Genomic DNA, 15,919 nt, shown 5'->3' on the forward strand with positions numbered 1-15,919 from the left:
GCGGCGCACCAATGTTGCCACTTCCTTCCCCTCTACGTTCAAAGGCGATAATGGTGCTTTGGGATCAGCTTGTGATTGGTTCTTGTTAGTAAAATTAAACATTATAAAAGAGCCTCATAGCTCTGCCCTTTGTCTCTTTTTACTAAAGTCTTTTCCCAATCTCTGTATCTTTTTGCTAGCCTTTGTCCATATGTGTTGAAATTAGGTTGATAAGTGATTAAAATTTTGCAATGTTACGTCACTGGTGTTTTGCTCTCCATCAAAGCAAATGGCTTTACTATAATAATTTCCATTACTAGGAATATTTTGAAATATTCCATACCTGATGCTAGCGGCAAAATCTTTTTACAATTTCCTTCTCAAGTGGAGAATCATACAAAACAATTTTGGGTAATCTCTCCTTAAGGATTCTCTTCTCTCCATAGGTTGATCACCAAGTTATCCCTTATTTCATTTTATTAAAGAAGTGAATTGATAGTAGGGATTTAAAAAGATTTACCTGAATATATATTATATACCTGGTTTAAAATACTATTATTATTTTCGTGTATGTTCTAATAAGTATTACTGTTTATTAAAAAAAAAATTGAAATTGAAAAAGACATTTTTGCCTAAAAATTCCAAGAACAAAAATTAAAAATTTCTTAAATTTTTAAGAACATTCTCATTCATTTAACAGCCCTATCATGGATTATGGATTTGGGGGAGAGGGAAAAAGCTACAGAAACAAATACAAAATGCTCAACTTTTTTGGGTATAGTAGGTAGAGATAGAATTGAAATGAATGAATAGATAATAATTTCCCTTTTACAGTCAAAAATAAAGGAGATATCATCTCAATCTCTTTTATAAGTAGCTTTTATTTTTCACCCATTGGTGGTTAGTGATGAATACAGCACTAGTAGATTGTGCTTGACTATCTTTTAACATCCTTCCATTAAAAAAGAAAAGAAAAGAAAAACCTTGGATTAGAATATGCCATAAATAAGATTTGAATACGCCATAAATAATTCTATAATGATGGTAAGTTGTAACATTTTTTTATTAGATATAAATAAGCAAATATAAACTTAAAAAATGTTTAAAATATTACAAATTTTACTTCATAACTTATATAAATTGATATAAAAATATTACAAATTTTACTTCATAACCTTTATTAATTGATATGGCCATGAATATCATAACTACTTATATCAGTGACTTATCACCGACTTCATTACTTTTAGAAATTAAATATGACAATGAATATCGTAACTACTTATTTTTGTGATCTATATTATCACTAACTTATCAGTTATCACCAAACGGCAGTGAACATCAAGCATTACCAATACTCGGCCCAAGCCCAGGCCCAAAAAAGAAAGAGAGGAAAACAGGATAAGGCGGTGCAACAGCCAGCCAAACAAAGACTCCCTAATCGGACGGTCCAAATGACTTGATCAAGCTAACAATTCTTATCATCTCAGATTCTCAAGGGAAAACCCTAACCGTGGATTCCAAGTTTAAGCTCCACGTCAAATCACGATAATCACAACCCTACTTTTCTACGGCCAAACCTGACCCTACACCAACCCTGAATGCACCTCACCCACACACACATACACAGCATCACTATTTTACTGTGTTAATAACAACTCTAATTACAATTAATTAAATAAATCCACACATATATAAATATAAATAGAGTCATAGAGATAGATTGATACATACACAAGCTCTTATTGTTCACACTCACGCCCTCTTCTTCATCGCCATCAAAATCACAATCAGCATCACAGACCTTAATTTTAATCGCCAAAGAAAACAAAGAAAGAAAACAGAGGAAGAAAGAAGAAGAAGCAGTTTGCCCTAGATTCCGTATAGAACTATTCGCTCTCTCCAAAGACTTGATAAAAACAACTGCAAACTTGGTACCGTAAAATCATCAATTTTTTTTTTTTTTTGTTTTTTTTTAATATAATTTTGTTTAATGTCATCAAGTTGTATCATTTTCTTTTAGCTGATCTTAAATTTTCCTCTTCGTTTTTTTTTTTACCTGTGAAATTGTATATCTCATATTGTATAGATTCTTTTGGATTGTGTTTGATTTTTCTTGTTAGAATTGACTAATTTTGATCAAGCACAGTTTTTTATTTTATTTTTTTATTTGGGTTGTAAATTTCTGTTGTGTTGTTTTTATGTAAATGGAAGTTTCAACTTGGGAAAGAGTAAATTTTTATTGATTATTCTGATGATTATGGTATTTGTGGGTTTGGAATTTTAATGAGAAAGATAATCTATATGGTTCATCTGATGAAGATTTTGGACTATACAGGGTGGCTATTTTTATTGAGTTTCTGTGTTTTGTTGATCATAAATGGGTAATCGTGGACAAAAGCGTACTGAAATGGTTGATGAATTGCCAGCTGATAAGAGGGCGTGTAGTTCATTGGATTTTAGACCCAGTTCATCCAACTCCTCAGTTCAGACCCATATGAACTCCACACATTCAATACATGAAACCCATGACAATGATATGGACACTTCCTCTTCTGCTTCGGCTTCAAGCCGATCAGAGGGGGAACCCGAGAGGGATTCAGCATATGGGTCTTGTGATTCTGATGACGCGGGGCAGAGGCGTAACAATCTTCGCGACTATCGTGATTATCAGAGGCAGAGATCTTCCGGTGATCATGGGAAATTCAAGAGGATTTTAACAAGTTTGAGTGAAGAATCCGAGCCTTCAGGGCAACTGGCTGCGCTTACTGAGTTGTGTGAAGTGTTGTCGTTTTGTACAGAGGATTCACTTTCAAGCATGATTTCCGACTCATTAGCTCCACTTCTTGTAAAATATGCAAAGCACGAGAGTAATCCGGATATAATGTTGCTGGCTATAAGGGCTATAACTTATATTTGTGATGTGTATCCTCGGTCATCTAATTTCTTAATTAGGCATGATGCAGTTCCTGCTCTTTGTCGATTAATGGTTTTTGAGTACGTGGATGTTGCTGAACAGGTAATGAAGTTATACATGATTAGTTGTGTTATCCAGTCTAAGACATATATGACCATACAAGGAAAGTTTGTTGTTATATGGGAACTTATAGTTATAAATACTGTTTTGTTGTAGTGTTTGCAAGCTTTGGAGAAGATATCACGGGAGCAACCACTTGCTTGCTTACAGGCTGGGGCAATTATGGCTGTCCTAAATTTTATTGAATTCTTCCCAACAAGTGTACAGGCAAGCCAATATAAATACGTTTTTATTTGGAATATGATGATATTTGCAGTTGTTTTATCTTGAGGGTGTTTTAAACATAATTTCCCCCTATTCTGTTTGCATCAGAGGGTTGCTCTATCCACTGTGGTGAACATATGTAAGAAACTTCCATCAGAATCTCCTTCACGTTTTATGGAGGCTGTTCCCATACTGTGCAATCTTCTTCAGCATGAGGATAGACAGGCATGAACTGTTTATAGAGTTTTTTATTATTATTTATTTTTTTAAGAAATATTATTTTGTCAATTCATCTTTTATTAACCTTCCACTAAGTTTTTATTTCAAATTCTCAGCTTGTCGAATATGTTGCTATTTGCTTGATTAAAATAGTGGAGCAAGTAAGTCAGTCTTCCGAGATGCTGGATGAACTTTGTAAGAATGCGCTGATTGGTCAAATTGTACATCTTCTAGACTTGAATAGCCGAACAACTGTATCCCGACCTATTTATAATGTAGGCAAAATATTCTAAATTTTGCATTTGAACCAGCTCTTTTCTGATATTACTACTTTAAAAGAGTAATCTTGACTTTTAAACTATATTTTGGCAGGGTTTGATTGGGATACTTGTCAAACTTTCTTCTGGTTCAATTGTAGCCTTCAAAGCTCTATATGAGCTCAATATAAGCAGCATATTGAAGGATATATTATCCACTTATGACCTCTCACATGGAATGTCTTCTCCTCATACAGTGGATGGACAATGCAACCAGGTTTACATCTTTGCCTATACAACTCTGTTTTATCTCCTATGGCATCAATGTGGATTGAATCCTTGGAAAATCAATTTTTATTCATGGTAATGGTAAAAAGATACATTGGAGCTTTTGTACTTCCATGTGCCTCAAAACAACCTCCTATATGCATGTAAGAGATCAAGATAATAATTTTTATATGCCTTTGTAATTGATTATGAAAGCTTTTAAAAAAAATTATTTTTCTGTGGGACTGGAGAGAAAGATGGCTGTTAGTTCTAGTATTTTTTTTGGAGGGCTAAATGAAAAAGAATTCATTAGATGTTTGTTTCTTAACTATACAGTAGGGAAGAAAATTCTTGTCTTTCTGGAGGTAAGAGTAAGAGTTAGCACATAATCACAATATTTACCTATGCATGTTTTGGTAAGAGGTGAGAATTGATCTACTGAAATTCCATTTAGATACATGTTTTTCAACATTGCATGTTCCAGTTTTTGAATTACTGTAAATGCGTTCTTATTGGGAAAAGTCTACTTTTATTTGTCTAATCATATGAAGACCTGTTTGAAACTGCATGCAAACTCCTCAACCCATGCTGAAGGATTTTGTGACACCCATGCCTTTTTCCTTGAGTATTGGTCTGCAAGCTGTACTTAAGGATCTCAGATTCACATGTTGCCAATGTGCAAATTAATGGCCTTTAATATTTTATTTTTAATGGAAGAACTCTATGTATGGCTAGAGAAATACCGAGTGTGCTAGCTGTTAATAAGTCACATGTGTATGCCTCTGGATTCAGAGAATATGCCTATTGGAGATCTCAGATCACTGAGTTTTCTGCAAGATTGTAGTTCAAAGATTGTGGTGATTGGTTGTATATTGTGTTAATTTGGCTGAAACTTTCAGTGAATGTACTTTCACTGTTATACATTCACTGATTGCTTTTTGATTTTGTATGTGAGTCTTGGAATTTAGTTATTGTTCTATAATATAGATGGTTATGTGTTCATTCTTGACTGGAAGACCATTATTAGTATACATTCATTGAATGCTTTCCAATTTTGCTTGTGAAATTGTATTATGGGTTCCATGCTATAAAAGGGAATGGTGTTGTTATTGCTATTTTTTCATCCTCAGGTATATGAAGTTCTGAAGTTGCTTAATGAGCTTCTACCTACTTCAGCCAGAGATCTAGATGCTCAACAAATGTCAGATAAGGAAGCTTTCTTAGTTAACTGCCCCAGTCTTCTGCAAAAATTTGGGATGGATATACTTCCCTTGTTGATCCAGGTTGGTTTCTGAATATTTCTGTTCAACTGATTTTTATTTTTCTTCCATGGCTTTGTAATATTTCCTGCAACACTTGGACAGGTGGTTAATTCTGGTGCAAATTTATATGTTTGCTATGGCTGCCTATCTGTTGTCAACAAGTTAGTTTATTTGAGCAAATCTGACATGCTTCTTGAATTGCTGAAGAATGCCAACATTTCAAGGTGAACCAGGTTTCTTGTCTTTTTGTTAGAAAATCTAAATTATATTTTAACTCAAGCTCAAATTTATCTGTCTAATTGGCAGCTTTTTGGCTGGAGTATTCACTAGAAAGGATCAGCATGTGCTATTGGTAGCCCTACAGATTGCTGAGATGATCCTGCAAAAGCTTTCTGATATTTTCCTGAATTCCTTCATCAAGGAAGGTATCTTCTTTGCTATTGATGCACTGCTAACACAAGAAAACTGTTCGCAGTTGATGTTTCCAGTATTCAGTGGCATACAGCTACCGTTTGAATCAAGTCAGAAATTAGCTTCAAAGGAGGTCCTGAGATGCTTATGTTATGCTTTTGCTACTGGTCAATCTGCTACAGCATCAGAAACTGGTAGTTGCAAGCTTGAAAAGGATTCTGTTCACAATCTCGCGAAGCACATAAAGACTAATTACTTTGCACCAAAATTATATGACTCCGAGAAAGGAGTGACTGATATTCTTCAAAAGCTTAGAACTTTGTCTACTACTTTAAGCGATTTGGTTAACATGACAATCGGTAATGATGTTCCTGCTGAGCCTGAAGAGAGGTTTTATTGTATATTGCATCAAATTATGGCTAATCTTAATGGAAGGGAAACCATTTCCACTTTTGAATTTATTGAAAGTGGGATTACGAGATCACTGCTGAATTACCTATCCAATAGCCAGTACCTAAGAGAAAAGTGTGAGGGTCAGGGTGTAAATGGTCATTTCATTGTTGTAGAAAAGCGATTTGAGGTGTTTGCAAGGCTGTTCTTGTCTTCTTCAGAGCCCCATTCTGTGGACTTGCCCCTAGTGGTGCTGATACAAAAATTACAGAGTGCACTATCTTCTTTGGAGAATTTTCCAGTTATTTTGAGCCATGGATCCAAGCAAAGGAACTCTTATGCCATGATTCCAAGTGGACGCCGCACACTACATCCATGTCTAAAAGTTCGTTTTGTGCGAGGAGATGTAGAGACATGCCTTTGTGACTATTCTGAAGATGTTCAAACTGTTGATCCTTTTTGCTCTTTGGATGCCATTGAAGGATATCTGTGGCCTAAAGTTAGCATTAAAAGAAATGAGCACATTGAGTCATCCAGTTGTGCTATGGGCCAGACAGATAGTCTACCACCTGATTTACCATCAAATGCAAGTGCTGGCCCAGGAGAAAGTTTACCTCACATGGAACATGACAGTATGTCCACAGATTTGCCTAATATGCAGGTTATATGGATTATTTAAGCTAAATTGATTCTTCTAGAGACAAGAAAGATTCTGATTTGTTTTGTTTTATTTTATTTTCAAAGGGATAGGTGGTGGGGGAAGGGAATTTTCTGATTTACATGGAATTTATGAATCTTTGAGCATTTATTTAATCTCAGTTATAATTTTCCGCAGGAAGATGATGCTAAATTGTCTCAGTCTGCACCTGAAGAAGCAGTCACTGTAAGACAGACAAATCCTTACAAATTGTTTTTTCTATACTAAATTGTTAATCTTCTAGTTGATCCCTTATCATCAGTTTATGATCTTAACTCAGCTAATCTTGACCTTATCTATACTAAATTGTTTTTTCTATGTAAATATCACTTTCCTATTTGGATTCGTGATCATGGCTTTGATCCGATGTTACATGCTTTTTCTGCACCTAACAAACTTTTCATCATCTGAATTGGGTTAGTAATGGAAGTATACCGGTGGTGTAAATTCCAGTTTTAGAGCTGTGTCTTCTTCTCCTCCTTTTTAGCACCAAGGTATTATCACTGTTCTTAGATATCTATTTATTATGTTGCATTACAGGAGCCTGTGGAGCAAGAATTACACATTCCTTCAGACCCAGACACCAATAAGGAAATTCAGCATCCTGCCTCTTGTAGCGAGGAAGATGCTTCACCGAAACTGGTTTTTTGCCTTGAAGAGCAACAGCTGGATAGGACACTGACACTATACCAAACAATTCTCCACCAACAAATAAAAGAAAATGAATTTATAACTTGTTCAAAATTGTGGAGTCAAGTGTACACTTTAACATATAAAAGAGCTGTGGAACCTATCCAAAATAATTCTCAAGAATTTATTCCGTCTGAAGAAAATTTCATTGTTCCAGATAATGTCAGGGCATATATGCAATACACTCCATTTTTCTCTAGCATGTTTGGTTGTGAACTCACTTCTGACTTGGAGAGGTCAAGTCCTACTTATGATATACTATTTCTGCTCAAAAGCTTGGAAGGCTTGGCCCGAAATGCATTTCATCTGATGTCCCGTGAAAGAGTATGTGCTTTTGCTGAAGGAAAAATTGATAACTTGGATGGTCTAAGGGTAGTAGTTCCTTCAGTGCCACAGAATGAGTTTGTAAGCAATAAATTGACAGAAAAACTAGAACAGCAGATGCGGGACTCTTTGTCTGTGTCCACTGGTGGTATGCCTTCTTGGTGTAAACAGTTAATGGCTTCTTGCCCTTTTCTATTTAGTTTTGAGGCAAGATGCAAGTACTTCCGGTTGGCAGCATTTGGTCAACTGCAAATTCAATCTCATCAACTGTCTCATAGTAATTCAGGGCCCACTAGCGACAGGCGGCCCAGCTCTAGCAGTTTGCCGCGTAAGAAGTTTTTAGTTTTCCGCAACCAGATTCTGGACTCTGCTGCCCAAATGATGGACCTGCATGCACGTCATAAAGTGCTTATTGAAGTGGAATATAATGAAGAAGTTGGTACTGGTCTTGGTCCGACATTGGAATTCTATACCCTGGTCAGTCATGAGTTCCAGAAGTCTGGCCTAGTTATGTGGAGGGAGGATCACAGTTCATTTGCCTCCAGGACAAGCTTACAGGCTGAGGATATGGCAATTCTGATGTCACCTTCTGGACTTTTCCCATGTCCATGGCCATCTAGTTTAAATACATCTGATGACCGGTTTTCTGAAGTTGTGAAAAAGTTTGTCCTTTTGGGCCAAGTGGTTGCAAAGTCTCTTCAAGATGGAAGGGTCTTGGATCTTCATTTCTCTAAAGCCTTTTATAAACTCATTATTGGCCAGGTATGTCCCAATTCTATGTAAAATTAGTGCAACTCTGTAGAGGATTGTCAGGTTAGCAGTTAGTCTGCATGATAGTGTTATTATTTAAACCTTGACTTCTTTAATAATTTATTGTTTGTATTAATTTTTTCTAGGAACTTACTCTCTATGACATCCAGTCATTTGATCCTGAGCTTGGTAGGACATTGCTAGAGTTTCAGGCTCTTGTTAATAGGAAAAAGTTTTTGGAATCTGTCTGCAAAGAAAATTCACCACCTGAATTTGATTCATGCTTTCGGAATACCAGAATTGAAGATCTTTTCCTTGATTTTACTCTCCCTGGGTATCCTGACTATGTACTTACTTCTGGCGCTGATCATAAAATGGTAATGCACACTTCAATATGAATGCATTTTTTTGGGTCATCTTTCAAATGATGAGGTATGTTCTGAACTTTATTCATGTTTTACCAGGTTAATATGAGTAACTTGGAGGAATATATCTCGCTTGTTGTGGATGCAACTATAAACAGTGGAATTTCTAGACAAGTAGAAGCTTTTAAATCCGGATTTAACCAGGTCTGTACTATTACATGCTTTTTTTTATGAAGTAGGCATGAATTATTAAAAAAAAAATTGAAACAGCATCATTTCTTTTCAAAATTCCTATTTTGAAATTTGTTATGGTAATGGCTTCAATTTTTATGATGCCCTCATTTCCATGGTTGGTTTTTACCTTCAAATGCTACATAAGGTGCAATGCAGCCATTTTATTGTAGAAATCACATTCTAATCCTAGAGCTTCAATTTAGACACATTCCTATTTTATAGTCTCTGGTTACCTCATTTACCACTGTCACCTCTGAACAAACTTGGAGTCTCCTTAGCTTTTTTATTATTAATTTGATTTTATTGTACTGTGTATGTACTTTTCTATGAGCAATATGATAATCCATTTTGTGAATGTTTTTTATTTGGTTTTTCAGGTTTTCCCTATTGAACATCTTCAGATTTTTACTGAAAAGGAACTAGAGCGTTTACTATGTGGAGAACATGATTCTTGGGCTGTATGTATCATATCACTTTAAATATTTCATTATGTATTTGGGGTACTGATTATATTTACTAAAGATGTTATACATTCTTTTAATCAGTTCAACGAGCTCCTGGATCATATCAAGTTTGATCATGGATACACATCCAGCAGTCCTCCAGTAGTCAATGTCAGTGTTCATACATCTTTTATGTATTTACTTATCTATTAATCAACACTTGCATTCATAATCTAGAAAATCACCTGCTTCTTCTGCAATTTCAGTTGCTGGAAATCATACAAGAGTTTGACCATGGACAGCGACGAGCATTTCTGCAGTTTGTGACTGGGGCACCTAGGCTTCCCCCGGGAGGTTTGGCGTCTCTCAATCCAAAGTTGACAATTGTTCGAAAGGTCTGTACCATCAAAATATCTGCTTGCTTAATTCGCCTTTTGTTCTTTCTTGAGTCATTATCTGACTATTTCTTTATTGTCTGTGTGTTTTAAACAGCATTGTGGCAACTGGGCTGACATTGACCTACCTAGTGTGATGACGTGTGCAAATTATCTTAAGCTGCCAGCTTACTCTTCAAAAGTGAACTCTCTTGGCTTTCTAGCACACATTTTCATTGAAACTGTTACAGAAAAACATTGAAAAAATGTCTTCTGAACTTTTTTTGTTTGTTTGTTTCAGGAGAAGATGAGAGAGAAGCTCTTATATGCCATAACAGAAGGACAAGGATCATTCCACTTATCATAGCGTCAGACATCGCTGTCCAACAGGTGCTCTATTGTGAAATTGTAATTATTAGAGTAGGTGTTGGTGGTGTAGATAAAAGACTGGCTGGTTAAGGAGGAGCTGATTGTTGAGGCGGAGCTGATTGTTTGGAACAAAAGGAAGCTCCTTTCTTTGCTGACTATAATTGGAGGGATATGTAAATAACCTGTAATTACAGGTGGTTTATCTATTTCATGTTGGGGAACTGTACAGGAAAAGAAGGGGAATTTCAGATTGATGGGTTGCACTTCCAACATTTCATGTATAAAGCTGTGTATATAGATTTTTATCATTATATATAGTTGCTCTTTTGTTCCTGCTGCAATAATAGTTTTATGGTATGTACGGGGAAAATACCCTGCATACTGCCATGTTTATTTTGTGTGCTGCCGTGTTTCTCCTGTCTCAGTCGATTCTGGCTTTCACCATAACCATGTCCATACTGAGTTGAAGATAAAGTGTATGTTTGGATTGCACTGAAAACACTAAACGTCTGCGTTTGGCATTTTTTTTGTGAGTCTTGTGCACGGTTCACAGGATTTGCATGTACAAAATTTAACCAATTTTGCTTTAAAACTGGGTTACATGGCAGTATTCACACATTTAAAAATTATTTTATTACAATGTTTTCAGTAATAAGCAGTATTCAAACCGACTCAAAAGGTGCTAAATAAGGTCAACTTTGTTATGGGCATAGCTTGGTGAGATGATTAGTTTCAAGAGTAAGAGGATAGCGATCATTTTCACCTGATCAATCACTCACATTACTTTTATTTCCCACCATTCACAGCCTGAAGATCAATCACTCACATTACTTTTATTTCCCACCATTCACAGCCTGGCGCTTCAGGAAGTTATGAAAAGCTTTGTGAGATAAGTTGTCCTTGGACTTACTAAAATACGATATATTGGTATAATGATGGATTTGAGAGAACTTGGATAATTTGGACCTGTGCGAATACTGTCAATAGGAAGTGAAAAGAATACTACTAAGGCCATTTTAGTAAAGTTATGACAACTATGTAATCATCCTTATCTATCTATCTAGCTTTTATATGTATTCTTTCACTACACCTGTTCTACAAAAGAACAACTTTTAAAAATCAACGAATGTAAAATAAGTTTTCTTTCGTATAACTTAAAGTGAGAATTTCTTCTCTGTTGTTATTTGGCATCATAGCCTACCTAAGCAGTTAAACCTAGTACTTCAGTTCGTAAAAGTGTGGAACAATCCAACTACTATCCTTAAAAGTTTGTATGATGTTCTAAACAAGTATATCTATATAAATTTTTATTGTTTATCTGTCTTTTATATTCTTGACTATCAAAGTATCAATATTATGTGTTAATTCATTTCTAACTGTCATGAAACTTGTATTTGCTTCAAAACTCATATTTTGTTAGCCAATTTAAATTGGGGCTAGATGAGGTTTTGGTATTGGGGGAACTCTGTTTTAGGCTCCATGAAGTATATAGATAGTCTTAGATACCAACAAGTAACAACAATCTAGAATGGTTTTGTTTAGCGTAACCATGAGATAGAATGTATTAGATCTTGGCTAACACATGAGAAAGAGGATTATAGACATGTTATACCTTTTGTTCGCCAATTAAATGAAGAAATTATAAGAGTACTATTTCTTAGATGTTGTACTTTGTATTTCTCAATTAAATTCAATTTGTGTAATTTTATTATTATTGAGTCATATGGTTGAATTTAATTATATTGAAAAAATATAATATTTTTATATTTAATTAATAAATGCAATCTTGTTGATGACTGCAAGGAGCTCCTCCAATGCCTCCCATTGAAGAAAATCAAGCATTGCTTTAGAGAAGTAGAGATGAAAACAATCAAGCATCGCTTTAGAGAAGTAGAGATGAAAACAAGTGTGCTAATGTATTTGCTAAAAGAGGCGTTAGACTAGATCAAGATTTTGTGGCGTTTGATAACCCACCTTTTGATGTTTTATTTTTTTTATGTATTTTGATAACTTGAGTATGTAGTAGGACAAGCACTGTCTGGCTAGGACCTTGCTATTTTTATTTTAAATAAATAATAAATTTGCCTTTATCACTCAAAAAAAAAAAAAAAAACACATTATTAAATTTAAGGGAAATTCTTGTTTTACATTGTACTTACAAAGAAAACTTACATTGTTGCAAAAACGTTGGACACATTTTGCATCTATAAAGTAAGATTACATTGCAAATACAATGTAAACCTATAAAAATTTTAAATTTAATTAAAAATATTAATGCACGTATCTAAAGTAATGCCTTTTTTTATTTTTTATTTTAAAAAAAAGCTAACGAATGTCTTAATAATATTGATTTAGTGTGAGTTTACCCATAAGTACGGAATCTGCCAAAATTAACTTTAAAACTAGGACTTACAACACTATTCGCACATTTAAAAATTATTTTGCTACAGTGTTTTTAGTTTTCAGTTTTTCAGCAATAAGCGATATCCAAACATACCCTTAAAAAAATTTATATTTTTCATAAAAATTGTATCAAAACTTTTCTAAAATAGTTTATTAACAAATATCTTAAAAATTCCCAAAAAAAAAAAAACACGAATATCTTAAAGAGCCCGATTAACTTCTTTTTTTTTTTTTAAGTAAAAAAGAGAAGTAACTAATTTAACTGTAAAGACCAAAAAACACATAAGAACTAATTTAACTGTAAAAAAATCCAACACATGGTAACCGTAAGGCTGCGTGACAAACAAGAGGACAGGATATACTCGACGTAGTAGTTTCCACGTCCACTCAATATAACCTGAAACTCTCTCTCTCTCCCTCGCATTATCTTCTTCTTCCCAAAAAAATTCAAACCAAGCTCCTACCTTTTCCCACTCCAAACTCCTGTTTCTCCCAAATGGCCCAGTCATGAACGCAAAACCACTGCAATCATTTCCAACACTTTCATCTTCCTCTTCATCATCAACCTCTAACTCTTTCCCACTAACCCAAACTCTCACTCTCCACTGGGCTTCTCCTCCACCTTCTTCCTCCACCACCACTAAATCCAAGCACCCATTTCGTGTACATACCGCAACAAATCATACTAGCCCATCAGACCTCTCTGTCACCACCACCACCACCACCACAGAGCTACACAATTCACAAGACAATAAACTTTTAACTCTCCTCCGTCGAAGAAAAACAGAGGAAGCCTGGATTGCCTACACTCAATGCACTCATCTCCCAAGTGCCACTTGCCTTAGCCGCTTGGTTTCCCAGTTGTCCTACCTAAACACCCGTGTAGGCCTCACACGCGCCCAGTCCATCATCACGCGCCTCCGCAAAGAGCGGCAGCTACACCGCCTCGATGCCAATTCCCTCGGCCTCCTTGCCGTGGCAGCCGCCAAGGCTGGCCACACGCTCTATGCCAGTTCAATTGTCAAGTCCATGCTCCGCTCTGGCTATCTTCCCCATGTCAAGGCATGGAGTGCTGTGGTGAGCCGGCTCGCCGCTTCTGGCGATGACGGCCCCATTGAAGCGCTCAAGCTGTTCGGGTCGGTGACCAAGCGAGTCCGCAAATTCGCGGACCCCACTATAGTTGCTGACTCGCGGCCTGACACGGGTGCTTACAATGCTGTGCTCAATGCCTGTGCCAATTTGGGTGACACTAAGAGGTTCTTGCAATTGTTTGATGAAATGCCTGAGTTTGGTGCTGAGCCTGATGTGCTAACTTATAATGTTATGATTAAGTTGTGTGCTAGAGCTAACAGGAAAGATTTGCTTGTATTTGTATTAGAGAGGATTATTGAGAAGGGAATTCCGTTGTGTATGACAACATTGCATTCGCTTATTGCGGCTTATGTTGGTTTTGGAGATTTAGAAACGGCGGAGAAAATGGTTCAAGCAATGAGGGAAGGTAGGAGAGATCTCTGCAGGATTCTCAGAGACTCGAATTTAGAAAATTCGGGTCAAGAGGATCAAGATGGGGATAGAAATGGAGACAGATATAGAGACAAAGACGGAGATGTGTTTGTGAAGTTGCTTCCTAATAGTATTGAGTCGGGCAATTATGAGCCACCATTGTTGCCGAAAGCGTATGCTCCTAACACTAGAGATTACACCACCCTAATGAAAGGTTATATGAAGGCTGGTCGTGTCACTGACACGGTCCGAATGCTAGAAGCAATGCGGCGCCAGGATGATAGTTCTAGTCACCCTGACCATGTAACATATACAACTGTTGTTTCTGCACTGGTGAAGGCAGGGTTGATGGACCGGGCTCGTGAAGTGCTAGCTGAAATGACAAGAATTGGTGTAGCTGCGAATCGGATAACCTACAATGTACTCCTCAAGGGTTACTGCCAGCAACTGCAGATAGACAAGGCAAAGGAATTGCTTAGGGAGATGGCTGATGATGCAGGAATTGAGCCTGATGTGGTGTCCTATAATATCTTGATTGATGGGTGTATACTAGTTGATGACAGTGCAGGGGCTCTTGCCTTCTTTAACGAGATGCGAGCAAGAGGAATAGCTCCCACGAAGATTAGTTATACCACTTTGATGAAAGCTTTTGCCTTGTCTGGTCAACCAAAGCTGGCTAACCAGGTATTTGATGAGATGCTCGATGACCCTCGAGTGAAGGTTGATTTAATTGCATGGAATATGTTGGTTGAAGGCTATTGTAGACTGGGATTGCTTGTAGAAGCACAGAAAATAGTTCAAAAAATGAAAGAGAATGGGTTTTACCCAGATGTCTCTACTTATGGCAGTCTGGCCAATGGAATTGCATTGGCCAGAAAGCCAGGAGAGGCACTTCTGCTCTGGAATGAAGTAAAGGAGAGGTGCGGGGTGAAAGGGGAAGGAGAGGTTCCTGATTCTTCATCTTCTCCACCACGATTGAAACCAGATGAAGGGCTTTTAGATACACTGGCTGATATCTGTGTGAGGGCAGCTTTCTTTAAAAAGGCTTTAGAAATTGTGGCTTGTATGGAAGAGTATGGGATACCACCAAACAAGACCAAGTTTACAAAAATCTATGTGGAAATGCATTCGAGGATGTTTACTAGTAAGCATGCCTCACAGGCCAGGCAAGACAGAAGGATCGAGAGGAAGCGAGCAGCAGAGGCTTTCAAATTTTGGTTGGGTTTGCCTAATTCTTATTATGGGAGTGAGTGGCGGTTAGAACCTATTGATGGAGATGGGTAATTGAGTATGCTTCTGATTCTTTTTGACCACTCTGGTATGTCTCTGTATATTATAATACTGAAGTTGGAATTTCCCACCAAAAAAGAGGGGGAAAGCAAACATAATCATTTGCTTTGGATCTGAAAGTTATGAAGCTTAAATTTATATGTAAAATAATCTTCTATGTTATGCATGAATGGTCACCTTAAAAGCATTTAAGTATCATTGGGGTGGGGTGGTGAGGCCCCACCCCAATGATACTTAAATGCTTTTAATGTATATCTTGTCTATGAGACTGTTGAATATTATGTGCTATGTGTTTGTCAGTGAGGTTATTGAACTTTATTTGCTAAAAAAATTATTTCAAAAGATAGATGTGTTGGCTGACCTAACCTGACCCGGATAAACCCAACCCATGTTTGTGTTAGGTGGGATTGGACGAGGCAGGGACAGGTTTTATATAAATTGCTCTGGCCAT

At 36.6% G+C, this 15,919-nt stretch overlaps 2 protein-coding genes across 2 annotated transcripts; both read left to right on the top strand.

Annotated features, from left to right (window-relative positions):
• Positions 1-1,695: 1,695 nt before the first annotated feature.
• Positions 1,696-10,616, top strand: LOC112028328 (E3 ubiquitin-protein ligase UPL4). Its single transcript, XM_024060997.2, has 18 exons — positions 1,696-1,913; positions 2,318-2,998; positions 3,113-3,223; positions 3,329-3,445; positions 3,556-3,714; positions 3,812-3,973; positions 5,094-5,246; positions 5,328-5,449; positions 5,532-6,687; positions 6,862-6,909; positions 7,264-8,499; positions 8,634-8,864; positions 8,952-9,056; positions 9,464-9,544; positions 9,632-9,700; positions 9,796-9,924; positions 10,022-10,105; positions 10,205-10,616. Exons 2-18 carry the CDS (start codon positions 2,360-2,362, stop codon positions 10,268-10,270), a joined length of 4,668 nt encoding a protein of 1,555 aa, XP_023916765.2. The 5' UTR covers positions 1,696-1,913; positions 2,318-2,359; the 3' UTR covers positions 10,271-10,616.
• Positions 10,617-13,012: 2,396 nt separating this feature from the next.
• LOC112028397 (pentatricopeptide repeat-containing protein At3g09650, chloroplastic) lies at positions 13,013-15,638 on the top strand. Its single transcript, XM_024061082.2, has one exon. The coding sequence runs from the start codon at positions 13,183-13,185 to the stop codon at positions 15,460-15,462; it is 2,280 nt and encodes a 759-aa protein (XP_023916850.2). The 5' UTR covers positions 13,013-13,182; the 3' UTR covers positions 15,463-15,638.
• The last annotated feature ends 281 nt before the right edge of the window (positions 15,639-15,919 follow it).

The sequence above is a fragment of the Quercus suber genome, unplaced genomic scaffold (assembly GCF_002906115.3).
Source record: "Quercus suber isolate HL8 unplaced genomic scaffold, Cork oak 2.0 scaffold_394, whole genome shotgun sequence".
Taxonomy (NCBI): domain Eukaryota; kingdom Viridiplantae; phylum Streptophyta; class Magnoliopsida; order Fagales; family Fagaceae; genus Quercus; species Quercus suber.

Bases quoted from the DNA above. Each gene is read 5' to 3' on its own strand.
- LOC112028397 (XM_024061082.2), top strand. From the start codon at position 13,183: ATGAACGCAAAACCACTGCAATCATTTCCAACACTTTCATCTTCCTCT.
- LOC112028328 (XM_024060997.2), top strand. From the start codon at position 2,360: ATGGGTAATCGTGGACAAAAGCGTACTGAAATGGTTGATGAATTGCCA. The intron at 3,224-3,328 runs GCAAGCCAATAT...TGTTTGCATCAG, and splicing joins TCTTCCCAACAAGTGTACAG to AGGGTTGCTCTATCCACTGT. The intron at 9,545-9,631 runs GTATGTATCATA...TCTTTTAATCAG, and splicing joins GAGAACATGATTCTTGGGCT to TTCAACGAGCTCCTGGATCA.